At 44.0% G+C, this 25,651-nt stretch overlaps 1 protein-coding gene and 1 pseudogene across 7 annotated transcripts; one reads left to right on the top strand and one right to left on the bottom strand.

Moving 5' to 3' along the window:
• Positions 1 to 2,249: 2,249 nt before the first annotated feature.
• Positions 2,250 to 24,902, bottom strand: GARIN1B (golgi associated RAB2 interactor 1B). Of its 7 annotated transcripts, none has more exons than XM_063813937.1 (8): positions 24,780 to 24,902; positions 19,869 to 20,078; positions 17,005 to 17,189; positions 14,916 to 15,264; positions 10,662 to 10,783; positions 7,127 to 7,164; positions 3,929 to 4,096; positions 2,250 to 2,896 (listed from the first exon to the last, which is right to left on the bottom strand). In XM_063813937.1, exons 2-8 carry the CDS (start codon positions 19,869 to 19,871, stop codon positions 2,883 to 2,885), a joined length of 879 nt encoding a protein of 292 aa, XP_063670007.1. In that variant the 5' UTR covers positions 19,872 to 20,078; positions 24,780 to 24,902; the 3' UTR covers positions 2,250 to 2,882. The 7 variants fall into 7 exon arrangements, with proteins under 7 accessions (XP_063670007.1, XP_063670008.1, XP_024213402.1 ...); XM_063813938.1 differs by having other exon boundaries at positions 19,927 to 20,078; XM_024357634.3 differs by having other exon boundaries at positions 19,992 to 20,078.
• On the top strand, positions 23,737 to 23,804 carry LOC112209889 (U7 small nuclear RNA; annotated as a pseudogene).
• Positions 24,903 to 25,651: the final 749 nt, after the last annotated feature.

Below are 25,651 nucleotides of genomic sequence, written 5' to 3'. Positions count from 1 at the left end.
GGCATGAAATCTGTGTGTTTTGATTACAAGAGACTTAAGGACTGAATCCTGGGAATTTCTGATGTTCAGACATGATTGGGGGGTGTTGATGAGAATGAATCAGCAAAGGAACTGAGAAAAAGGTCAATGAGGGAGAAGGAAAGCCAGGAGAGTGTCCTGGAAGCCAAGTGAAGAAAAGGTTCAGAGAGAAAGCATGCTGCTGACAGTGAGGTGGGGCCCGGTTGGCCATGGGCTTTAGCAGTGTGGGAATCTTTGACAGGTTTGTCAAGGTAGTGAATGCAAAAACCTGATTGAAGGACTTCAAGAGACAATGGAGATTTTTAAAAGTTGGTTCCCTTTCACGGAGTTTTCTGTAAAGGGGTGGAGAAAACTGGAGCAAGGAGGCAGAGGGGCCAAGAGAGGTTTTGTTTTATTTTGTTCTGTTTTTATTGTAAGAAATAAGTATGTTTAGGAGGCATGCCAGTATGTTCGTTGCTGATGGGAAGGATCTGGAAGTGGGGATCAAACTGATGACGTAGGAAAAAGGAAAAGTTGCTGGTGTGACATATTTGGGTGAGATGGAATGGGATCTACTACCAAAGGGGAAGAGCTGGACTTTGCTTGGAGAGACAGTTCCTCCATAGTAACAAAGAGAGAAGCTAGAGTCAATGGGTCTGGATCTAGGTAATTGGTAGATATGGTGGTGAGAGCCTGAAATTCTCTTTCAATTCTGACTATGTTCTCAGTGAAATAGGAAGCAGGGTCATCAGGAGGAGGCATTGGCAGTTAGAGGAGAGAGGTGTGAAATAGCCATTCAGCAGAGTGAACAGATTTAGGGGAACACATGATGATTTCCAGGCAACATCAAGGACCCCCTTGAGGCCATGATGATGACTTTGCAGGGAGACTGGTTAGTATGTCATGTGATCTTCTCCAGAGAGGTTCAGTGGCAAGTTCAGCAGCATCACACAGGCATGGAGCTGGTAGAGAACTGAATTTAGCCAAGGGAAGAAAGTGAGAGAGTCACATAGATGTTGAGAATGCATGCCAGGAAGTGATAATAATAATGACTGATCACAGATAATCTAGGTTACAGGGGAAGGAAATGAGAACATGAAGAGAGCGAGGAACAGTGAAAACCTGGTAGAAGCAATAGATTATAGGATTGGTGGGTCAATGGATTATTGGACTCAGGAAAAAATAGGAGGTGTTATAGCTAGGGAGTGGAAATAATGGGGTTAGGTGCAGTTATTAATGACAAACACTAGGGTAAAATCAAGGGAGACAGTGGTCGAGGAGGGTGGAAAAAGTATTGCTGGAAGGCAGGAGTTCAGGGAACAGAGATCAAAGTACGGGAAGGATCATCCATGTGGAGGGTGAAATCACTAAGAATTAGGACATAACTCAGCCTTTGAGTAATGGTGATCCAGGAGCTTATTTTTTAGCCTTCTAACAATTTCAGGCTGAAAACTAGTTAAGTGAGGAAAAAGATGCTGCTAGGATATCTTAAGTCAAATCAAAATACCCTCCCCAGTTGGGGGATGGACAGCTTTCCTGAAATACTCATAGTCTGTTTCTCATTAAATGTGAAATTTTTCTTTTTTTGAGACAGGATCTCACTCTGTCACCCAGGCTGAAGTGCAGTGGCACACTCATTGCTCACTGCAGCCTCGACCTCCTGGGCTCAAGCATTCCTCCCATCTCAGCCTGCCTGGTAGCTGGGACTACAGGCACACACCACCACTCCTGGCTAAATTTTTTGTATTTTTGGCAGTGATGGGTTTTCGCCATGTTTCGCAGGCTGGTCTCAAACTTCTAGGCTCAAGTGGTTCACCTGCCTCAGCCTCCCAAAGTGTTGGGATTATAGGCACGAGCTACTGCTCCTGACACTATTGCACATTTTAAATAAAGAGGCCAGTCCATAGACCATCTGACAAACACTCCTTCATGTCTCCCTTCATCTATAATTGGTAAACCTCTGATTAACCTGTATGTTGAGCCTATATCTCCTATCTCTGGAATCTCTAATTTAAAAAGCACTAACAAGGTATGTCGACATTTCAAGGGAGTGTTATACAAAAAAGAAGTTGAGCCAGTGTTTGCGGCATGGAGATAATAGCAAACTTAGGGAATTTGAACACAAAAGAGAAATTCGCCCTACCTTACACACCTTGTCTTACTATCTCCTATAAGAACCTTTCTGCAGCTCAAACCCAAACCTCTATTAGGAACAACAGGGCTAGCAAGTCCAAGTTAGGGAACAGGCCAACAAAGAAGGAATGAAGCTTTAATCAGAAGACAGGAACTAGCAAGAAAAACAGACAGAAAGGGAAATGGAAGGTGTCTGGCAGTTCACATTTGTCCAGAATGGTCTCAGCAGGGAAGAAAACATATTTCTTTTTTTTGTTTATGGCTTTACTTTCAAGTTTTAAATTAGATAAATAGAAGCTTGGTGAGCATCTCTCAGGGGTGTGTCCCTTCTCTTGTCCTCCTTATCTCGTCTACCAAGTCTCTTCCGTTTCCTATTACCACTTCTCTTTGTGTCTCTCATCTGCTGACTTTCTCCCACCACCTTTCTCATCACCTCCATTTTGCTTCCTTCCACTTCTCTGGTCCTACTTCCCTTTCACTCCTTTCCTTCATCTCTTGGGCCCGGCCATTCTGAGAGCACATCTTGCTAGGCCAGCTCTGGCAGTGGCATGGAGGTGGCATATGCCGAGGTGCAGTGGCGAGGACGTGGTTATGTACAGCTGGAAAGGCTCTGCTGTCACCGTGAGATGACTCTATTTTTCCCTGGTTGCAGTTTTCTCCTCCTCTCCATCCCAATAATCCCTCAGCAGCTGAATGCTGTAAAGTGGTGTTGATGAGGCTTGCATAGATTCTCCCCAGTGCGGAAGGGTGGCTCAAATAGAATTTCCTGTGAGTGTAGGAGAGAAAAGTGTTTGATAGGATATAAATTACCTAAAAAGCTCTTTTGTGGGCACACAGATACTTATGCTAATTTTAAAAAATTGTCAACTACCTATAATAGGTATCTTATATGGGTTGGTGGTGGCCGGGCCCAGTGGCTCACACCTGTAATCCTAGCACTTTGTGGGAGGCCAAGGTGGGCAGATCACCTGAGGTTGAGAGTTCTGAGGTCGAGAGTTCGAGACAAGACTGGCCAACATGGTGAAACCCTGTATCTACTAAAAATACAAAAATTAGCTGGGCATGGTGGTGCATGCCTGTAATTCCAGCTACTCAGGAGGCTGAGGCAGGAGGATCACTTGAACCTGGGAGGCGGAGGTTGCAGTGAGCCAAGATCATGCCACTGCACTCCAGCCTGGGTGATAGAGTGAGACTCCGTCTCAAAAAAAAAAAAGAGTTGGTGGTTTATTCATGACATTTTACTTTAGAAAACAGAAATCACCCCTCCCTTTTAGGGAAATCTATCTCTGGTCAAACAGAGGCACATAGGAAGTACTTCACAAATGTTTGTTAAATGAATGTGTGGATGGACGAATGGGCCTTGAGCATGAAGACAGAAGGACTGGGACCTTAGGGAGGTCTGACCCCACCCCAGCCCCCTTAACCTACTTCCTTTTCACTCTCTGCATCCCAACCCAAGCAGTAAGAAGGCCCTTCAAGAGCTCCAGGAAAGGAAAAGAGAGGAAAGACCACATGGGGAGTCTGCAGAGGAGATCCCTTACACCTCCCATACAGCAAGAGAAAGCATCTATAGCGTCAACAGCATCTGGGGGAACTCTGGGGGCCCTGGAGGTGCCACACATCATGGTTTTGCTCAGCCCAGTTGGGAAAAGAGGGCTGAGGTCTCTGTGGCCAGCATTCCTCGACCACACCCCACAACTTTCTGGAATCACCCTCAGGACCCTAGGATCTGACCCAGCCCTGAGGCTGAATGCCAGGGCTGCCCCACAATGGCAGGGGATTCCTCCCATTGCTGTACCTATGGGTGGGGCCAGCTGTGGCCCGGTGGAGGCTGCCAGAGTGCTGAGTAGTGAGAGGGGCTGCAGGCCGGAGGGGTTCTCTCTTTCCCACTCTCCGTACGTGAATGAAGCCCTCCAACGTAGGTCACAGGTGCAAGGGATGCTGTCTTCACGGGAAGAATCTTTCCCTAGATCAAGTAAAGAAATGTATTTGCTTGTGTGCTGGTTCACAGAGCCCTTACAGGTTATAGCTGACATTTGGGGGGTGCTTACGATGTGCCAGGCACCATTCCAAACAATTACGTGCATTCATGGTCCTTTAATCCTCACCTCTGTGAGGTCAGAGAGGGTGAGTAATTTACCAACTGTCACACAAGGAGAAGCAGAGTCAGAATTCCAAGCCTGGCAGCCTGGCTCCAGAGTCCACGTTCTTACCACTATGTCACGTGAACAAGACAGCACCAGTAAAAGGAGAGACCCAATATAATTCAGATGGGTTAACTGAGTGGATTTCCCCAGGAGACTCATCTAGCTGAACTAGCAATGGCCTTGAACCCAGAAGGCCTTAAGCTAGAGCCTGTTCTTGGTCCACTTGGCCCTGGCTCTTCAAAGGATGGCCCACAGCCCAGCACCTTGGGCATTACCTGGGAGCATGTTAGAATCGCAGTCTCAAGCCCGCTAGACCCAAGAAATTAGAATCTGCCTTTTAACAAGATCTATGGGGGACTGTTTGGACATTAAAGTTTGGGAAGCACTGCAATAATAGGCCATACCACCTGCTGGTGGTGAGTGGAAAGATTCAGCCACACAGGTGCTGTTGGGCCTCTGGTTTTTCCAATTTTAAGTCTCTTTTTCATCCAAAAGTTCCAGAGGTTGAGGTATAACAGTCTTTTTAAACTGAGAGACTACACTCCCTCGCCGAATGAGAAAAGAGGGCCTGGAGGCCACCTGGGATGGTTAATTTCAATTCAATTTCAGCCTAGGAACATCTTGGCCGTGGTAGGTCCCATGATGTCAGATACCCTGCGACCCTAAAATTCTAGCTGTTTTCTCAAGTCCCAGAAATGTTTGAAATATTCCTCACATCTGTTTTCTTCAACCCTGATGTCATGGGGTATGTTTTGAGTGTGTATGTTTATACATATGTGTGTTTGAATGTATGTTTAAATGCAGAGAAATGAATCACCATCATGTCATTAGTCGCATAACATGAGAAAACATTCTTAGGCTTGGACAAAATGTGAGGCAGCCACAGCTGTGCTCACCATTTAGAACAGGGGCTGTGAGCTGGCAGCCTCCAGGCTGAATGTGGTCTGCAGATATGTTTTGTTTGCCCACTAAGTGTTAGCCAATACTACGCTTGAATATTTTATGGGAAGGTGGTATGCCACATATGTCCAGATCTTTTGGCTTCTCTTGAAAAATCAGAATATTTGGCCTGGATTCCAGCATGGCAACAACGAATGGAAGTCTTAATTGAAGCTTTCACTTTCTCATTGCCACTATCCCCACCACTCCCTGCTGTCTTCTCAGTTTTGACACCAAGTGTCAGCTGCCAGCAGTTGTTTTACTTATAACAGAATTTAGAGAAAAGTTAACCTTTTCTTACATCCATGTCACCCAGCCCTTTATCCATTTCTTTTTTTTTAAGTCTGAGTCTCGCTCTGTCACCAGGCTGGAGTGCAGTGGCGTGATCTCGGCTCACTGCAACCTCCACTTTCCCAGATTCAAGCGATTCTCCTATCTCAGCCTCCCGAGTAGCTGGGACTACAGGTACGCACCATCATGCCCAGCCAATTTTTGTATTTTTAGTAGAGATGGGGTTTCACCATGTTGGCTAGGCTGGTCTCGAACTCCTAACCTCGTGATCCATCCACCTCGGCCTCCCAAAGTGCTGGGATTACAGGCGTGAGCCCCCGCGCCCTGCCCCCTTTACCCATTTATACCACCTGCAGTCCTATGCATTTGTAATCCCTGATTTAGACGAAAGTTAGCAGAGTTCCCCTGGGACCTACAGCCTTCTCTAAATTTATAAATATCTTATGATATTTTGGCTGCCTACTGAGCCAACGTGAAGGAATAATTTATTAGTGCCATGGTATATGGGTATTAATTGCCTCCCATTGTGTTCTCAGGCCTCTGCTTCATGCTGTGGATAATTGAGAAGCCTGAAAACAATTTAGTATTCACTGAAGAAATATCCCTCAAACCTATAAAACAACTAGGGAATAATGAAAGAGAGGTTATGACCAAGGAAGGATTAGCCTGGCAGGAAGGTGTTGTGTGAAGGGTAGGATTTAGAAGGATAGGGAGGATTTAGAGTGAAGCATCGGGGGAAGGGAGTGGATGGGGGATGAAGGAGGCATGGGATGGCTAAGGTTTGCTGGAGCAAAAGATTTGGGCTAGAGAAGATGATTAGGCAGAGAGCTGCTACTAGAGGAAGAGTGAGTGAGCAGGTGAGATGGGCGAGATGGGGGAAGATTGTGCAGGGCCATGCATGCCAAATTGAGTGGATTTGGGGTGAACTAGAACCTGGAAATAGGGAACTGGCTGCTTTTTCCAGAATGTGTCATGCTCCCTCTTGCAGACTCTGTCTCTTCTTCCTAGAATGCCCTGCCTTACCTGTTTCAAGCAGCTCACCTGCACTCATTGTCTATGACTCAGTTCAGAAACCATGCCTCCCAGGCAAGCTTCCTGGCAGGAATGAGGGACCCCCTTCTTTGTGCTCCTTTGGCACCCTAGGCATAAGCTTTGAATGTTGCCTGGAAGGAGACATTTTGTAATTCGGGGATCTTCCCATCTGACACCACCAAATTATAAACTTCTTGCGGGAACATGGTGTCTTTCTACATGGTGGCCCTAAAGCCCATCACAGTAATTGGCACTCAGTGTGTGGTTTTGAATGAATAAATGGATAAATGAACTTATGGAAGAGTGCTACAGGCTTGAGATGAGAAGGGCTGGGCTGGGGTAGGGTCTGTGGGTGTAGAAATGAAGTAAAGAATACAAGATACATTGCAAAGAAAGAAATTGGTTAGGACTTGGTGCCAACTTGATTGTGGTGGCCAGAGAGCCTAAAGGAATTGAAACTAAGGCATGGAAGGACAATGGCAATACTGACAGCACCAGGACAACCAGGATGGGGGCTGGAGGGGATCTTATTCTTATATCCAGAGTAGAAAGCTCTTTGAGGCATGGTACCCTGTGCCCTCCCTTACCTGAGCTGTTCTTGTTGGTCTCCACCTTTCTGCTGCTCCTGAAACTCGAGCCATTTCAGGATCAAGGAAATGAAAGTTGAAATTAAAGGAAAAGAACATTAAATTTGTATTTCAGATCTTGTTCCAAAGTTCCTGATGCAAAGCTTTAGAGACAGATATAAATATGAAAAAGGCCAGCTGTGGCTATATTGGATGGGTGTGACGCATATTAAAGTTCCAGAAAAAAAAAATCGGGAAGGGGGAGGTGGAATGGGGTGGGAGGTGGGGAGCAGAGCCCATGCTGCTGATTTTGCTGAGGAGGAGGGGGTGACTCCATCTGTTCAGTTCTGCATCTCAGCTATTTATTTTATTTGCTGTTAAGTTGCATGTTGTTGCCAATGTGCAAAAACTGATAATAATTGCAACCAGACTAGAACCAGCCCAAATGAGAGAAAAATCATCACTCAGGGGCTTCATTCTGGGAAACTAACAAGAAAGAGCTAAATGTCTGTACAAAGCAATTATCAAGATAGCAATGAAGCAAAAACTAATCCCTTCCTCCCCTCATTTCTTACATCCTTCCGATCTGCCCAGAGTAGGTTGCCATAGCTCCCTAGCTCGTTTTTCCACATCTCTCCTTCCCTTCAAATTAACTGTCAGGCAACAGCTAGCATGACCTTTTCAAAATGTAAATTGGATCACGTCACTTCCCTGTTTAAAATGCTGCTAAGGCTCCCATGACACTGGAAGTCTAAATTTCTTCGCATGGCTTCCCAGGCCCCGCCTGGCTCACTCCTTGCCCTCTTCTATTTATTCTCTTCCACCACTACCCGCTTTTCCCCACTGGCCTTCCACCAAGCTTCTTCTTTGTGGAAGCCTCAGCCTTGCACCTGCCCATTCCCTTAACCTGCCTGGCCCTTCTTCACCCTTTCTTTAGCTGTCTATTACCTATTTTCTCCTTCAGACCTTAGCCTCCTCTCAACTTCTAGAAATATTAAAAGCTGTCTGTGCCAGAGAGTGCCAGTAGGCCCCCAGTGACCCTTTTTGCCTTCTCCCTGGGGAGCACAGTGTCTAATTTTGTGTTGTGTACATGGCTATGCAAAATGGGGAATGCATTTCCCAGCCTCCCTTGCAGCTGAGTGAGGTCACGTGACTGAGTGTGGCCAATGAGGTATAAACAGAAACGGTTCTTTAAATAGTAATTTAAAAATCAGTGATTTGAGCAGACACAGTGGCTCGCTCCTATAATACCAGCACTTTGGGAGGCTGAGGTGAATGGATCACATAAGGCCAGGAGTTTGAGACCAGCCTGGCCAACATGGTGAAACCCCATCTCTAATAAAAATACAAAAATTAGCCAGGCATGGTAGTGAGTGCCTATAACCCCAGCTACACTGGAGGCTAAGGCATTAGAATCGCTTGAACACGAGAGGCAGAGGTTGCAGTGAGCTGAGATGCCATTGCACTCCAGCCTGGGCGACAGAGTGAGACTGTCTCAAAAAAGAAAGAAAAAGGAAGGAAGGAAGGAAGGAAAGTGATTTGATAATTTGAGATAGCCAAAAAGCAGTTTCAAAATACCTTGCTCTATTAGAGTCCAGTGCCCTCTAGCTCAGCAATATGACATCTCATCGAGAAGTTCCTTAATTACAGAGCTCTGTATGATATATGGAGTGACAATCTCCAGGATATATTCTTTATACTGGGCAACAGATAAGTCTTTTTCTTGTGTTAATAGTTTTCTACCTCCAGCCAAGTTAGAATTAACAATACAAGTTAATACTTATTGAGAGCTTACTTACAATTTGCCTCTAAATCTGCTGAGTAGCATTCTAAGTGCTTGGTGCATATGAGCTCATTGGAACCTGACATCTGGATGGCGTTGGCACTATTTTCATTTCCATTTTACAGATCTGAAGACTGAGCCCCCAGGTTTCGATATGCTCAAGGGTGCAGTCAGAGCAATGACTTGGGCCCATGTCTTTGCGAGCTCTTCGCTGCTATAAGCGCTTGCCTCCTCCAAGCTGTACTGGTTTTCAGTTTATTACCAGTGCTCAGAAAGAAAGGGAATTTGTTCTGCCTCTGAACTGCTGGTCCAACTGGTTCCTGTTGTGACAAAATTCTCCTCTCTGACACCTCATTTTTCTCTCCTGGTGACATTTGCTAATTTATTTCTGTTCTCTCCTTTCTATTAAACCATAAGTAATAGGCACTAGGACCCTGGATCCCACTTTATTTGGGACTGAATATTCTGTGGTACCCTCTGGTCTAAGTACGCTCAACTCCTGTCTCTTTTAAACCAACCAGTTTTATACCAAGACTTAATGCTAAGTCATCTGTACATACAGCGACATTTCCTCAGCCATGAAGAAGATAGATCTGTAGCATGGAGCTTTCCAGAACAGACTCTATATTAAGAAAACGATCACAGAAGCTCCATAAAGTCCAAGCAGAGACCTTGGGTGAGTAGGTAAGTAAATCCAATAAGTTGACAATGTTTTAAACAATGGTTTTGGTTATTTCCCTGTAGGACTAGAAACTGGATTAGAAATTAGGTTTTACATGACTGGGCACAGTGGCTCACGCCTGTAGTCCTGGCACTTTGGGAGGCCAAGACAGGTGGATCACTTTAGGTCAGGAATTCGAGACCAGCCTGGCCAGCATGGTGAAACCCTGTCTCTACTAAAAATACAATAATTAGCTGGGCGTGGTGATGTGTGTCTGTAATCCCAGCTACTTGGGAGGCTGAGGCAGGAGAATCACATCAACCCAGGAGGCAGAGGTTGCAGTGAGCCGAGACTGTGCCACTGCACTCCAGCCTGGGCGACAGAGTGAGACTCTTGTCTCAAGTAAACAAATGAACAACAACAACAACAAAAAGAAATTGGGTTTTACTTTTTCACCTGTATACCTAACTTATCCTCGTTGTTGGAGAGCTACTTTTCATTTTTTATAGTAGTCCTCCTCTGGAGTCAAGCCCACCATGCTTGCTGTGTGGAGAAGGAGAACAAGGCAAGGAGAGCTGGAGGAAGGTTGTCCCGAGTCAAGGATAAAGACTGAACAGTGACTGGGCGCGGTGGCTCATGCCTGTAATCCCAGCACTTTGGGAGGCCGAGGCGGGCAGCTCACCTGAGGTCAGGAGTTCCAGACCAGCCTGGCCAACATGGTGAAACCCTGTCTCTACTAAAAATACAAAAATTAGTTGGGGGCATGGTGGCACATGCCTGTAGTCCCAGCTACTCAGGAGGCTGAGGCGGGAGAATCGCTTGAACCCTGGGCGACGGAGTGAGAGCCTGTCTCAAAAAGGAAAAAAAAAAAAAAAAAGACTGGATAGTGAGTGGCAGTATATCGAGGCCAGGCTGGTCTCAAATTCCTGACCTCAAGCAATCCATCTGCCTTGACCTCCCAAAGTGCCAGGAATACAGGCGTGAGCCACCGTGCCTGGTCACGTAAAACCCTGCGCTCATTAACCAAGCTATTTGGTTTCTGGATCTCACAGCCCAGACCATCTGGGTTGCAGGAGGGAATGTCAGAGGCTGGCTTGATTTAAGTCATGTACCTCAACTGGTTCTGCTGGTGTAAGTCGGCAAAAATCTGAGACAGGGCTTCACTCTCCCCCTTGGTCATTAGCTGAATGAGACTCTCGCTGGGCTGGGAGGCTTGGAATTTCTTCTGTACTAACTATATGAAGAAAAAAAGCAGAACCAGGTGGTTAAGGCCTTGGGGTCTTCACATTTTCCTAATATCATGGTCCAGACTCTAAAGTGTTGGAACTCAAAATTTTCCAAAGTGCAGCCACACCAGCTGCTCACAGAGGCAATTCTGAGGCCATGTTTTTTGGTTTACACTCCTCGTATTGGTAAAAATGTCCTTTTGTGCCTTAAGGGTAATATCTTCATTACATACTTTTAACATTACTTAACAGATACTTATTCCTATTAATATACCTTAATATAATGTATGAATAGCCTATTAATATAAGCTTTAATAAAGTTTATGCTGTTTGGTTTTATACTTAAATGTAGGGGAATCATATATTTGTTATAGAAATTTAATTAGTGGAGTTTTTTTTTTGAGGCAGAGTCTCACTCTTATGGCCAGGCTGGAGTGCAGTGGTGCAATCTCGGCTCACTGAGACCTCTGCCTCCTGGGTTCAAACGATTCTCCTGCCTCAGCCTCCCAAGTAGCTGGGACTACAGGTGTCTGCCACCACACCTAGCTAATTTTTGTATTTTTAGTAGAGACAGGGTTTCACCATGTTGGCCAGGCTTGTCTCGATCTCCTGACCTCGTGATCTGCCCACCTTGGCCTCCCAAAGTGCTGGGATAATAAGCGTGAGCCACCGCGCCTGGCCTAATTGGTGTTTTAAAACTTAATTTCTCTAAGAAATATCCTATAGTGTGCTGCTTTTTACATCAGGGCAAAATTAATTTCTTTCCTGCTGCCTGTGATACTCAAAAGTGCTCCAGTTGTGCATGCTGTCCATGTCCATAGTCACTCATTCATTCCATATTTATTGAATGCCAACTAGGAGCCAGGTACTAGGGATATAGCAGTAAAGAAGACAAACAAAAACCCCTGCCTTCATGGAGTTTCTGTTGTAGCTGAAGTCAGACTTACATTCATCATGTTCTGGGGCAAAAAGGCCCAGGTATCTTCACTGGTAAATTCTATCAAATATTTAAAGAAGAAGTAATAGCAATGCTTCATGAATTCTTTCAGAAAATAGAGGAGGGAATACTCTCCAACTTCTTCAATGAGGATAATATTAACTTAATACCAAAGCTAGGGGATCACAAAGATATCACAAGAAAATTACAGACCAATATCTCTCATGAGCATAGATGCAAAATTCCTTAATGTAATGTAAGCAAACTGAATCTAGTAACATATAAAAAATAAGTATATACACCGTGACCAGGCAGATTTTATTGCAGGAACACAAAGTTGGTTTAACGTTAAAAAAAATCAATTCATGTAATATACTGTATTAACAGAATGAAGGACAAACCACATAATCATCTTAATAGATGCAGAGAAAGCATTTAACAAATCTAATACCCATTCATGATGAAAAAAGGAAAGAAAGAAAACTCTTTCAATAAATAGGAAGACAGGGAACGTCCTCAATCAGATTAAGGGCATCTACAAATATTCATAATAAGCATCATACTTAATAGCAAAAAACGGAATGTTTTTTTCCTAAGATCAGGAACAAGACAAGGATGTCTGCTTTTGCCTCTTCTATTAAACATGTACTGGAGGTTCCAGCTAATGCAATAGAGCAATAAACAAATCTAGATTGGAAATGAAGATATGAAACTGTCCTTATTGCAGATGGCATGAGTGTGTGTGTGTGTGTGTGTGTGTGTGTGGTGTGTGTATGTAGAAGATCCCAAGGAATCTGTAAAACTGCTATAATGTATAATGAGGTTAATATTAAAAAACCAATTGTATTTCTAATACTATCAATGAATGACCCAAAAATGAAATTAAGAAAACACAAACACAGTTCTGGTCACAACAGCATCAACAACAATAAGATACTTAGGAAAACATTTAATCAAATAAGTGCAGAACTTGCAGAATTTGTCTACTAAAAACTACAAAATAGGCCAAGCATGTGGCTCCCAGAACTTTGGGAGGCTGAGGCAGGAGAACTGCTTGAGCCCAGGAGTTCAAGACCAACCTGGGCAACAGAGCAAGACCTCATTGCTATTAAAAACAAAACAAAAGCTACAAAACTTTGCTAAGGGAAACTAAAGTATTGAAATAAATGAAAAGACATTCCATATTCAGATGTTGGAAGACACAATATTATCAGATGGCACTTCTCCCCAAAGTGATGTATAAATTCAACATGTGCTTATCAAAATTCTAACAGGTTTTTTTTTTTGTGGAAATTAACAAACTGATTCTAAAATTTATATGAAAATGCAACAGATCTAGAATAGCCAACACAGTTTGAAAAAGAACAAAATTAGAAGACTTATATCACCCATTTTCAAACTTAACATAAAGCTACATTAACCAAGACATTGTTTTATTGACACAAGAATAGGCAAATAAGTCAACAGAATGGAACTGAGAATTCAGAAATAAATTTTTATATTGATAGTAAATTGATTTTTGATGAAGGTGCTAAGACAATTCAATGTGGGAAGGAATAGTCTTTTCAACAAATGGTGCTAGGCTAATTACATATCCATATACACAAAAAAAGTACTTAGATCATTACCTCATTCCATACATAAATATTAACTCAAAATGGATCATAGACCTAAATGTAAGAGCTGAATCTATAAAACTCCTAGAATAAAACATAGGATAAAATCTTTGTGACTTTGGAATGAACAAAGAGTTCTTAGGTATGCATAGAAAACCTGATCCATAAAAGAAAAAGTTTCATGCCTGTAATCCCAGGACTTTGGGAGGCTGAGGCGGGCGGATCACTTGAGGTCAGGAGTTTGAGACTAGCCTGGCCAACATGGTGAAACCCTGTCTCTACCAAAAAATACAAAAATTAGTTGAGTGTGGTGGTACATGCCTGTAATCCCAGCTACTTGGGAGGCTGAGGTGGGAGAATCACTTGAACCCAGGAGGTGGAGGTTGCAATGAGCTAAGATTGTGCCATTGCACTCCAGCCTGGGCAACAGAGGGAGACTGTCTCAAAAAAAAAAAAAAAAAAAAAAAAAAAAGAAGGAAAAAGTTGATAATTGCACTTAATCAAAATTAAAAACTTTTGCTCCTCAAAAACATCATTAAGAAAATGAAAGGCAATTCATAGACTGAGAGAAAATATTTTCAAATCATCTATCAGATGAAGAACTTGTATCCAGAATAAACAAATAATTCTTACAATGCAATAAGAAGAAAAAACCCAATTGAAAAATGGTCAATGCCGGGCACAGTGCCTCACGCCTGTAACCCCAGCACTTTGGTGGGCCGAGGTGGGTGGATCACCTGAGGTCAGGAGTTCCAGACCAGCCTGGCTAACATGGTGAAACCCCATCTCTACTAAAAATACAAAAATTGGCTGGGCATGGTGGTGCGTGCCTGTAATGCCAGCTACTTGGGAGGCTGAGGCAGGAGAATCACTTGAGCCTGGGAGGCAGAGGTTGCAGTGAGCCAAGATTGTGCCACTGCACTCCAGCCTGGGCAACAGAGTGAGACTCCATCTCAAAAAAAAAAAAAAAAAAAAGCAAAACAAAACAAAAAAACTACAAATACTCTGTGACTCTGCCCTGGAGTTGGCCCCATGCTACAATATGGATGAAACTGAAAAATGTTATGCTAAGTGAAAGAAGCCAGACACAAAAGACTATATGTTGTAAGATTCCATTTATATGAAATGCCTAAGATGAATGTGTATAGATTAAAAACAGATAATGGTTGCCTAGAGCTGGGAGTAGTACAGGGAATGACTGCAAATGGGCGAGGGGGAATTTTTTAGGGTAATGGAAATGTTCTGAAACTGGATTGTGGTGATGGTTACACGACTCTATACAATCTACTGAAAGTGTTGAAACTGTGGTTTCAACATAATCCACCATAAAATCCACAATGGTGGATTTTATAAAACAATAAACAATTTATATAGAATTGTTTATATAAAATATATATAAAACAAAACAATTATAAAACAATAAACTCCACAATGGTGGATTTTATTGTTCTAAATGATACTCAATAAAGCTGTTTAGAAAAGGCCTCACGCTGAGATCACCTTCATAGGGCACTCACATACCAGCTGGGTTAAGCTCTACCTCGCTGCTTTGGCCTTGACTGCAGGGTGGCAATGGTGCTCACTTACCTTCGAATCTCCTGAGGGGCTGCTGCAGTTCTTGGGTACCAGGCAGTGCGTGACAAGAATCCTAGGGTCTTTGGTGGTGATGGACAGCCCCTTTTGCAGAATTTGAACCAGTCGGATCCAGAAGTGGAAGACAGTCTCAGGATGGTCAGGGTGGAGCTTTAGGTAATAAATCTTCTCAGTGACTGTCCTCAACTGCAGGATGCGTTGATAGTGGTCACATACCTGGAGCTCCACAAACTTCAATGGGAGAATCCTGAAGCCACCAGGGAAGACACACACTGACAACCCTATTGCATCCGATCTGACCCTGTCTTCGTTAAAATGAGGCAGGTCTCCTTTAGGACTAAGGCTTTTGGAGGTAGAAAAGAGGGTGCTTTAGCACAGTGCTGCTCAATTGTTGGGGAGACCAAATACACCTGCTGAGCTTGTTTAAAATGCAGACACCTGAAGACACCACTGAAGATTCAGATTCAGTAGGAATTGGGTGTGGCCCTGGAATTTGCACTGTAACTTCCACCTACCCTGCCATGATTCTCGTGTGCCCTAGACCCTATTTGAGAGAGACAGCCTAGGAGGTAAGGTGGCTAGTCACAGGATTTTACAATTTCTTTCTGTTTTTCTTTTCTTTCTTTCTTTCTTTTCTTTTTTTTCTTTTTTCTGAGGCAAAGTTTTGCTCTTGTTGCCCAGGCTGGAGTGCAATGGCACGTTCTTGGCTCACTGCAACCTCCGCCTCCTAGGTTCAAGCGATTCTCCTGCCCTAGCCTCCTCAGTAGCTGGGATTACAGGCATGTGCCACCAGGCCCGTCTAATTTTTTATTTTTGGTAGAGACGAGGTTTCATCATGTTGGTCAGGCTGGTCTCGAACTCCTGACCTTAGGCGATCCACCTGCCTCTGCCTCCCAAAGTGCTGGGATTACAGGCACGAGCCACCGTGCCCAGCCAAAATTTCTTTCTTGAAAGCACCAAAGGAGCTTGCCCCACTGTCTGGCTTGTGCATTTATTGAGTTTAATGCCACAGTTAGTCTTCCCAAGGGAGTTAAACTTCAAGGTTCTGGCTTTGGATCTAATATTAGTTAGCTGGGACTGGGTGGTACTTGCTACAGGTACACCAAGAACATCATGGAGAGGTGTGTCACTGAGGTAGCATGGAGAAATGAAGGGTTTTCTTGGACTTTTGGGAATTTCTAGAGATTCTTGAGATATCCTACAGATTATTTAAAGAGGCCCCAAAATTTAAAAAGGCTACTTCGTCCCAGACAAGCATGATGTCACTATATGCTACAGCTCTAAGTGAGACTTAGTCCCATTTATTTTACTGATAAAAACAAAAACAAAAAAAAAACTGGCCGGGCACGGTGGCTTATGCCCGTAATCCCAGCACTTTGGGAGGCTGAGGAGGGTGGGTCACCTGAGGTCAGGAGTTCAAGACCAGCCTGGCCAACATGGTGAAACCCTGTCTCTATTAAAAATACAAAAATTATCCAGGTGTGGTGGCAGGTGCCTATAATCCCAGCTACTCGGGAGGCTGAGGCAGGAGAATCACTTAAACCTGTGAGGCAGAGGTTGCAGTGAGCCAAGATCCCACCATTGTACTCCAGCCTGGGCGATAGTCTTTTTTGAGACTCAGTCTCAAAAAAAAAAAAAGAAAGAAAGAAAAAGAAAAAGACAAAGAAAACTGAGGAGCAGCAAATAACTTGTGATTTTAAAAATTGAGTCCAGTTAGTTGTACACCAAGAACTAGAAATAATCTCCTTTCCCCAACCAGTGCTCCATCTGCCAGACTCACTGCCTCCTTGCCCTTGGACCCAATGCTGAGAGATTTCCTATGAATTCAGTGGCGTCCGTGCAGCGAGAAAGAAAGTGGGCAGGTAGAATAGCCCCTGACTCCTGTCCACATGACATCTCCCTTTGTCCCACTTGGCCTCTGTCCTTCCAGTGCAACACCTGTCTTAGGATACTGTTGTCTAAAAAAATCAATGTCACTGCTGATGACATCTCTATCTTCTCCTTGGGTTTAGTAGTCAAGCAACCTCCACTTTGCATCCACCCCTCACCCCTCTTGTCCTCCCTTCTCATCTGCATTGCTCACCTCTTCAGGAAGATGTTGGGGGCTACGGATGGTCTGTTCCATGTCTGGTTCTGCCCCTGGTGCCATTTGACACTGGCCATGAGTAGGATGTTGGGGAGGGGCAGGCAGGGTACTGAGGAGGTCACCCCCAGGGCCATGGTGTTGGAAGCTTTGTAGACGTCTCTCCAATTCCTGCCCCTTTTGACCTGCAACACAGCCCCCAGGCACAACCTGAGCATTTGGCAAAAGCTGCAGTCTGTTTCAGCCCAGGGTTTCTCAACCTCGACACTATTAATGTTTTGGGTTGGATATTCTTTGTTGAGGGCAGGATACTGCCCTGCACACTAAAGAATGCTTAGTAGCATCCTTGACCTCTACCTACTAGTTCTAGTAGCACTACCAGCCAAATCGTGACAACAAAAAATGTCTCCAGACATTGTCAAATGTTCCCTGGCAGTTGGGGCCAAAAATCAATTCTTGTTGATAGTCACTATATTGGTTAAACAACTACTAGTATTTAAACAATATTTCAACCACCCATTTGTTAACAATTGCCCACAGGAATTACAACCCAGGAGTTCCCTGCCATCTGTCATTTCTGCCAATCCTCCCTGGACTGTTTCCTGGCCTTCTTTGAAAAATGTATCCTCTTGGTCCTTCCCCGAGGTGCCCTATTATCTCCTGCACCTTCACTGAACAGGAAGGTCCTCTCTAACTCCAGAGTGCTGTTCATTCTCGCTTCCATCCAACCAGAGGAGAGCCCAGGCAAGGAGACGAACGTGCACCGAGTGCCTGTTAGACAAGGTACTTTTCTTGCTGTATTTGCATTTCATCCTCAGGTCAGTTCAACCCTTTTACAATCAAGGGGCCAGATTCAGGCTGCACAGGTTACTTGCACAGTCACCTCCCAAGGAGAAGGCAGAGGACTGGAATCTGAGCCCAGCTGTCTCTGGGACCCCAGGTGCTGTTCTTTCGCCAATCCGCATTATTGTTCTCAAGAAGCGTCTCTTTTTACTGCCTCTTTGTTCATCTACTTCAGGTGACAGCCTGGGGGCTGAAGTAAACTGGGGGATTAGAATACCAAATTCTCCACTCAGAGCAGAGGACCCCTGACCTTTCTCCCTGGGTGACAGCTGTCTGTAGGAGAAGCCCCGTCTGGGGCTCAGCAAAGCCCAGGACAATGAGGGTGGCCTTGCATTCCAGGTCCACTAGCTTCTCCTTGCCTCAATTCTCACTCTGCCCCGGTTTCAGGGATGGACTCTCTCAGTCATATCTTGGGAACAGGTTTAGAAGAATCAAAGAGTGCTATTCTGCGCCACCCAGGAGTACCTGGATGAAGTTGCTTTCAAACACCACGGAGTCAGGAAACAGGTTGAATTCTGGAGAATGAACCACCTGGCAGAGCAGTCCCTCCTCCACACCTAGGCCCACTCCAGGGTTCGGCTGTCCATCCACAGGCAAGAGGCCCCTGAATTCTTCCCAGGCATTCAGGGAAGGGAAGGTTGGATAGGATCTTGTGACTTTTACTGTCTTCTTTGATTTCCTCCAAGTCTTTCTATGTGGAAATGATGACAACATTTCTACACATGCTCAGGGGCCTGCTGCACATTTGTCCTGGGATCTCTGTCTCCCCTCCTGGCCTTGGGCAGCTGGCCAAGCCCTGGGACCACCAGTCAGCTCACAATGATTAATGGATGACATCATGAAAAACCAGGACGGACCTGCAGGAAGGGGAAGTGCAGAGGAGCCTCCCTTTTCCTCCAGAGAGCTTGTGTGCCTTATCCGTGCCTTGACATTCCCCAGCCCTTTTCGGAACCCCAGGACATAGTCCTCCCGGAACTTGCTGAGAAAGCAGTGAGCCAGGCAGAAAGCAAGCAAGGAGGGCTGTCAGGAAGATCCTTCCACTGCTAAGAGGAAAATGCCCTTCCTGCCTTTCAACCCTTCCTTACTCTGAATGCAACCTATCTCACACAACTTTAAAAGCTGCATGTCCATTGAAAACCCCATCTTCCTAAGCTTTGCAGCATGTGGGCCCCCGACACCCTGGTGGATCTGCAGGTTATGGAAGCAGTTGCAGGGCAGTTGGTGCCTGCTCTGCATTCTGCCGCGGCAGGCTGGTTACTTCTGCAGGACTTATTTCCCTTAGGAGGTCAAACTGAAGAAGCAGGAGAAGTAATTAGTTTCTTATCCAGAGGCTGGCTTTGTCAGGGCGCTGGCTGGGAGGAATAGAACCCCAATGAGCAGCTCTGCTAGGTCCCAAGCTGTTCCCCCTCTTGGAGAGTGACAGCATCCCTCATCCCTGAACCAGAGGAGGAAAGAGCCCAAATCATGGGCTGCTAGGTCAGGGAGAAAGAACCAAGCAGGCTGACCACTATTCAAGGCCATTCCTGGGAGAAACTGTTTTCTAATTTGGACCGAATTCTAAATTTTTTTTTTTTGAGATGGAGTCTCGCTCTTGTTGCTCAGGCTGGAGTACAATGTGTGCGATCTCGGCTCACCACAACCTCTGCCTCCTGAGTTCAAGCGATTCTCCTGCCTCAGCCTCCCGAGTAGCTGGGATTACAGGCATGTGCCATCACGCCTGTCTAATTTTTTGTATTTTTAGTAGAGACAGGGTTTCTCCATGTTGGTCAGGCTGGTCTCGAACTCCTGACCTCAGATGATCCGCCCACCTCGACCTCCCAAAGTGCTGGGATTACAGGCATGAGCCACTGTGTCTGTCCCAAATTCTGAACTTATTACATAATGAATTAACCATCAAGGTCAAATGTAACACATATAGACAGAGTTTGACAATCATTACACACAAAGGACAAGCATGGAGGCTGACTTTTGTATTTCATTATAAAGTCAGGGAGAAGCCTAAAGGGCCTGGAGGCTCTCACCATCCAATTCCATCAGTACTTCCCTGTGGTCATTCAGATCACACCCCTGCTCCAGCACCTGTTATAGCTCCTGGCTCAGTAAACCAACTTCCAACCTCACTTTTCTCATTATCTTTTGTTTACCAGGTAGGAAAAGTGTCTTCATGGTCACATTCTCTAAGGATTAGATCAGAGACCACATCCTTTGGTTTGCATTTCCCTGGAAATAACCTAGAAAGGGAACACACAGCACAAAAGCGTAGTAATTAATAAATTGATACGTTGCTGTTCACAGTTAAAGCTTAACCACAACAATAAAGCTCATTGGTTTAGATATACAATTTGAGTATACTTGGCCACTGAGACACCCAAGAGTCAGTTGGGGAGATGACTTCTTCTCTTTTCCATACAAGTCTGTTAAGCCCACTTCTATGGTGTTCAACCCTCAGAGGAAGAAGGCTTGGGTGCCCAGTCTAGAAAGCTGATTGTCAGCAAAGGATTTTTTAGCTCTAAACAAGATGCTAAGCAGTTTTGTAAATGGTGCTTTAAGGTGGCTCACATCTGTAATTCTAGTGCTTTGGGAAGCCTAGGCTCCTGGGAGGATCACTCTAGGACAGGAGTTCAAGGCTACAGTGAGCTGTGATCTTGCCACTGCACTCAAGCCTGCATGAGAGAGTGAGATCCTGTCTCTATTAAACAAAAAAAAGATGTGCACCCCTTCCTACTTCCCCTGCAAACCTCAAAAACAAGCATATTGAATCTTTTTAGAAACCATGTGACAGATACTTAGTTGTCTATTAGTTGTCTGTCCCAACACCCATTCTGCTTCTTTCTTTTTTTTCTTTTTGAAATAAGGTCTCACTCTGTGGCCCAGGCTGGAGTGCAGTGGCACAGTCTTGGCTCACTGCAACCTCCACGTCCCGAGTTCAAGCAATTCTCCTGCCTCAGCCTCCCGAGTAACTGGGATTACAAACGTGCAGCACCATGCCTGGCTAATTTTTGTATTTTTAGTAGAGATGGGGTTTCACCATCTCTACTAAAGGCTGGTCTCGAACTCCTGGCCCTAAGTAATCCAACCGCCTTGACCTCCCAAAGTGCTGGATTACAGGCCTGAGCCACCATGCCCGGCCCATTCTGATTTTTTAGTAATAGAATACTTGATCATTAGTTGGGCACAGGTCTCCTGTAAGAAAGATTACATTTCCTGGCCTTCCTTGCAGCTAGGTAAGACCATGTGACTACCTTCTGGAAAAGGAGATGTAAAATTATTTACCAATAACTTTAAGCAATGAAGAAAATAGGGTTAATTTACAGGAAATTAGAACTGTAGAAATTACAAACTTGTAGCTTCTGGGGAAAGTTATATAGATGTAGGTTCCAATAACTTGAGAAAACATTGCTTTTTCCTCCTTGTGTATTCAGTAATATTGATGCTGCCACAATCACTACTGTTTGCACTTTTAGTGATGAAAACTTTGGTGACAGCCTCAACCATGCTGACTGTCCTTTGGTTTGAGGCTAAAGCCACTTTGGCAGTGCAAGGTATCATTTCGTAGCTTGCACAGGAATTACCAGGACATCTGGTTGTCAGTTGGGGCTGGACCCAGGTTTTGTGAAGCTAAGAGTTTATACAATTTTGGAAACTCTTAAAAATAAAAAGACTGGATGGAGGGGGTCATAGGGAGTTCTTGTTTAATGGGTGCAGAGTTTCAGTTAGGGAAGATGAAAAAGTTCTGGAGATGGATGGTGGTGATGGTTGCAAAACAGTGAGAATGTACTTCATGCCACTGAACTGCATACCTAAAATGGTTAAAATGGTACATTTTATGTTGTGTGTATTTTACCACAGTGAAAATATGCTAGAACTTAACAAATAAAATTAAAACCCCCACAAAAGTATGATACAAAATTGCTAGAGGTCCTCCTAGGGCCTCATAAGGCCCATATGAATTAGAGGCCCTGAAGCTTTAAGTTTTATTATCTTTGTGGTAAGTCTGTCCCATTTAAATCTATGTCACTATTTAAAACACTTTATTATTGCATAAGCAGTGCAAAGCTTTGTAGAATATTGGAAAATACAGCAAGGTTTTTTTTGTTTTGTTTTGTTTTGTTTTTTGAGGCAGAGTCTCGCTCTGTCATCCAGACTGGAGTGCAATGGTATGGTCTTGGCTCACTGCAACCTCCGCCTCCCAGGTTCAAGTGATTCTCCTGCCTCAGCCTCCCGAGTAGCTGGGATTGCAGGCATCTGCCAACATGCCTGGCTAATTTTTGTATTTTTAGTAGAGACGGGGTTTCACCATGTTGGTCAGGCTGGTCTTGAACTCCTGACCTCAAGCAATCCACGCACCTTGGCCTCCCAAAGTGTTGGGATTACAGGCGTGAGCCACCACGGCCAGCAATACAGCAAGTGTTTAATAAAACTCAGCATAGTCCTGCCTCCTGGAGAACATCACTGTAACTGTGTGTGTATGTGTGTGTGTGTGTAAAACAAAATGAGATCATACTTTAAATATTGTTTTATAACTTTTTAACAACCTGGTTCATTTAGTTGATACTCTCTGCCTTTGAGTTTCCCTATATTTTCATCTTATCTAATTTTCAGGCCATATTATACTTTCTCCAATTAACCAAAATTATTACTACAGCTGGCTTATCCAAGTCAGTACCCAATACAGGACCAAGCATGTTCCCTTAGCTTATTTTAATCTAGTATATTCCCCTTTTTAGGACACTTATTAGTGAGAGCAGTTGAGTGAGTTGTCCCACACCACGTCCTACCTTCTAGGTTTGTCTGGTTGCTTCTATGGGGTGATGTTTAGCTTGATTCTCTAGCTACTTATTTCCTGTGAAATAGAAGCTCTATCTAAAGGGTTACTGGATTCAAGGTAAACTTTTTTTTTTAATTAAAATAGTCACTATTTCTTAGTAAAGCTCTATCACGAGATCTCCGTAAGATGCTACTCTTCTCTCCCAAAGCATGCCAGGAGGAAAGTACACATGACGACTGCATATCAAAAGAATAATGATCCCAGGAAGTGGAAGAAAATATTTGACAAGACTCTTCTCTGCACTCTCAAGGAAATTAAATATAATATGGACCCTCTGAAACAAAAATATAGAGATACCAAAATAAGATGAAATTAAGACCGAAAGAGGTAAGCGAAGAAACAAGAAAAACCAGGCCAGGTGCAGTGGCTCACGCCTGTAATCTCAGCACTTTGGAAGGCTGAGGCGGGCGGATCACCTGAGGTTGGGAGTTCGAGACCAGCCTGACCAACATGGAGAAACCCCGTCTCTTCTCTACTAAAAATACAAAATTAGCTGGGCGTGGTGGCACATGGCTGTAATCCCAGCTACTCAGGGAGGCGGAGGTTGCAGTGAGCCCAGATTGCGTCATTGCACTCCAGCTTGGGCAACAAGACCAAAACTCCGTCTCAAAAAAAAAAAGGAAAAGAAAAGAAAAAAAGAAACAAGAAAAACTCACTAAAGATCTGGAAGTCATGTTAGAAGCCATAAGAAGTAGAGCTGGCATGACAGAAAACTGAGTCAGCAACATGGATGACAGGCTTGAGAATATGACACAATAAAGCTGGGATAAATATCATACAATAAAGCTGGGGAGAGAGATGAACTGACTGGGGAGAAATGAGAGATATAGAAAATAGTTATGTTGATCCAACACACAGATTGAGTCCTTAGTGACTAGGGAACAAATGAAATTCAAAAAAGTAATGAAAAACATAAAAAGAAACAGCCATTTCTGAAACAAACCAAAAAAATTCCTGATTTAGCAAAAGAACAGAATGTACTATATTGCAGGTAAAGTGAGCAAAGAAGCCACTGGCTCTTGTGAAGTTCCTAAATCTTAGGCAAAAAGAATGCATTAGCTAAGTGTTACTGCTCTTTCAGAATTTGTCTAGCAGGGCTGGGTGTGGTGGCTCACACCTGTAATCCCAGCACTTTGGGAGGCTGAGGCGGGCAGATCACTTGAGGCCAGTTTGAGACCAGCCTGGCCAACATGACAAAACCCTGTCTCTACAAACAATACAAAAATTAGCCAGGTGTAGTGGCAGGCAACTGTAGTCCCAGCTACTCAGGAGATTGAGGCAGGAGAATTGCTTGAACCCAGGAGATGGAGGCGGGTGGATCATGAGGTTAGGAGTTCGAGACCAGCCTGGCCAACATGGTGAAACCCCATCTTTACTAAAGATACTAAAAATTAGCCGGGCGTGGTGGCACGCGCCTGTAATCCCAGCTACTCAGGAGGCTAAGGCAGGAGAATCGCTTGAACCCGGGAGGCAGAGGTTGCAGTGAGCTGAGATCACGCCATTGCACTCCAGCCTGGGTGACAGGGTGAGACTCCGTCTAAAAAAAAAAAAAAAAAAAAAAGGACAGAGAGAGAGAGAGAATTTGTCTAGCATGTTTTCTGGTTTCCACTGGAAAACCCCATATTAAAACAACAACAACAACAACAACATTATACTACAAACATCCAGAAAGAAGAAGCAGACAGTCTACCCAGGGGATAAAAGGATACTGGCCTCAGACCTCTTTCCAGCAAGTTTAGATGGCATAGGACAATGAAACAATGGAGAAAGAATGTTGAGAAGAAAAGTATGTGACCCCATGATTCTATAAATGGCTTAAAATTCATTCAAATATAAGAAAAATAATCTCAAAACACTAAGCACACTAAAATAAATCCATAAGCTGGTTCTTTGAAAAAAATTAGTTGGACCACTAAACATTTTACTTTGTAAAAACATGGACATAAAACATGAAATAAGAAAACATAAGTATGTGCAAATAAAGGAGAGGTACAGGCTTCTGGGTGAAGGTAGTGGCATGAAGCTGTACTACTTAAGATGTAGTCCAGGTAGTCAAAGACCCCAAAGTATTGTGACTTAAAATAGAATTTTGATTTTCTCTTACATAATAGTTCAAAGGTCAGCAGTCCAGAGCAGATACAGTTATCTCTGCCCTTCTCAACATGTGGCTTTGAGCTCTGGGTCCTCAGGTGGCTGCTCCAGCTCCTGCCATCATTATGTCTGCATCCTGGCTGGTGAGAAGGGGGAAAAGAATGGGGAGTTCACACTCATTCCTTTTAAGGCTATGACCTGAAAATGGCATAATCACTTTTGCTCACATCCCATTGGTCAGAATTCAGACACAGGGCCACACCCAGATACAAGGGAAGCTGGGAAATGTAGCTTTTCACTGGGTGGCCATGAGCCCACCTACAACTGGAGAATTATTTATTATTTAAGGATGAGGGATATTGATGGACAATTAGCAACCCATGGAAAGAAGCTATGTCACAGAATGACTCCCCTTGCCATACACGTTAAGTATGTAGTTTATTTAAAAAGCAAAAGATTAACTATTGATAACCTAACAAAGAAAGAGGTTAAGTCAGGTGGCCAAAGGGTAGAAAAGACATAAAATCTGGAGATAGCCTGATAATAAAGAATGCTAATTAATAATATTGTCCGTGTTCTCACAAATTACTCCCTCCCTCTCCCCAAATTGGAGAAGAGCAGTCTGAGGGAGTGAGAAATCAGCTCAGGAAAACAATTCAAGAAAAACCTTCAGAAATCCCCTATCAGTCACAGCACTGTCTCATTAGAGACAGAAAAGCCCAGCTGGATTCACCATTGTTCAGTTCTTCAGGCTGATTTGACGGAAGGATTACCTCATGAGAATAGGATACACCTCCAAATAGAAAAGAGAGCTTTTTAAAATTTTTCAGGAGACATTCAGCCTTAAAAAAGAAAGAAATTGGCCCAGTGCAATGACTCACACCT

Source organism: Pan troglodytes, chromosome 6 (assembly GCF_028858775.2).
Source record: "Pan troglodytes isolate AG18354 chromosome 6, NHGRI_mPanTro3-v2.0_pri, whole genome shotgun sequence".
In the NCBI taxonomy this organism is placed as follows: Eukaryota; Metazoa; Chordata; class Mammalia; order Primates; family Hominidae; genus Pan; species Pan troglodytes.
This window is presented reverse-complemented; position numbering and strand designations above follow the sequence as displayed.

Excerpts from the sequence above, each read along its gene's own strand:
- GARIN1B (XM_009454042.5), bottom strand. The coding sequence starts at position 18,561 with ATGTTGTCATCATTTCCACATAGAAAGACTTGGAGGAAATCAAAGAAG. Across the intron at positions 17,190-18,312 it reads TTGAAAGCAACTTCATCCAG|GTCAAAAGGGGCAGGAATTG; the intron begins GTACTCCTGGGT and ends GCTGTGTTGCAG. Across the intron at positions 4,097-7,126 it reads GACCAACAAGAACAGCTCAG|GGAAAGATTCTTCCCGTGAA; the intron begins GTAAGGGAGGGC and ends TACTTGATCTAG.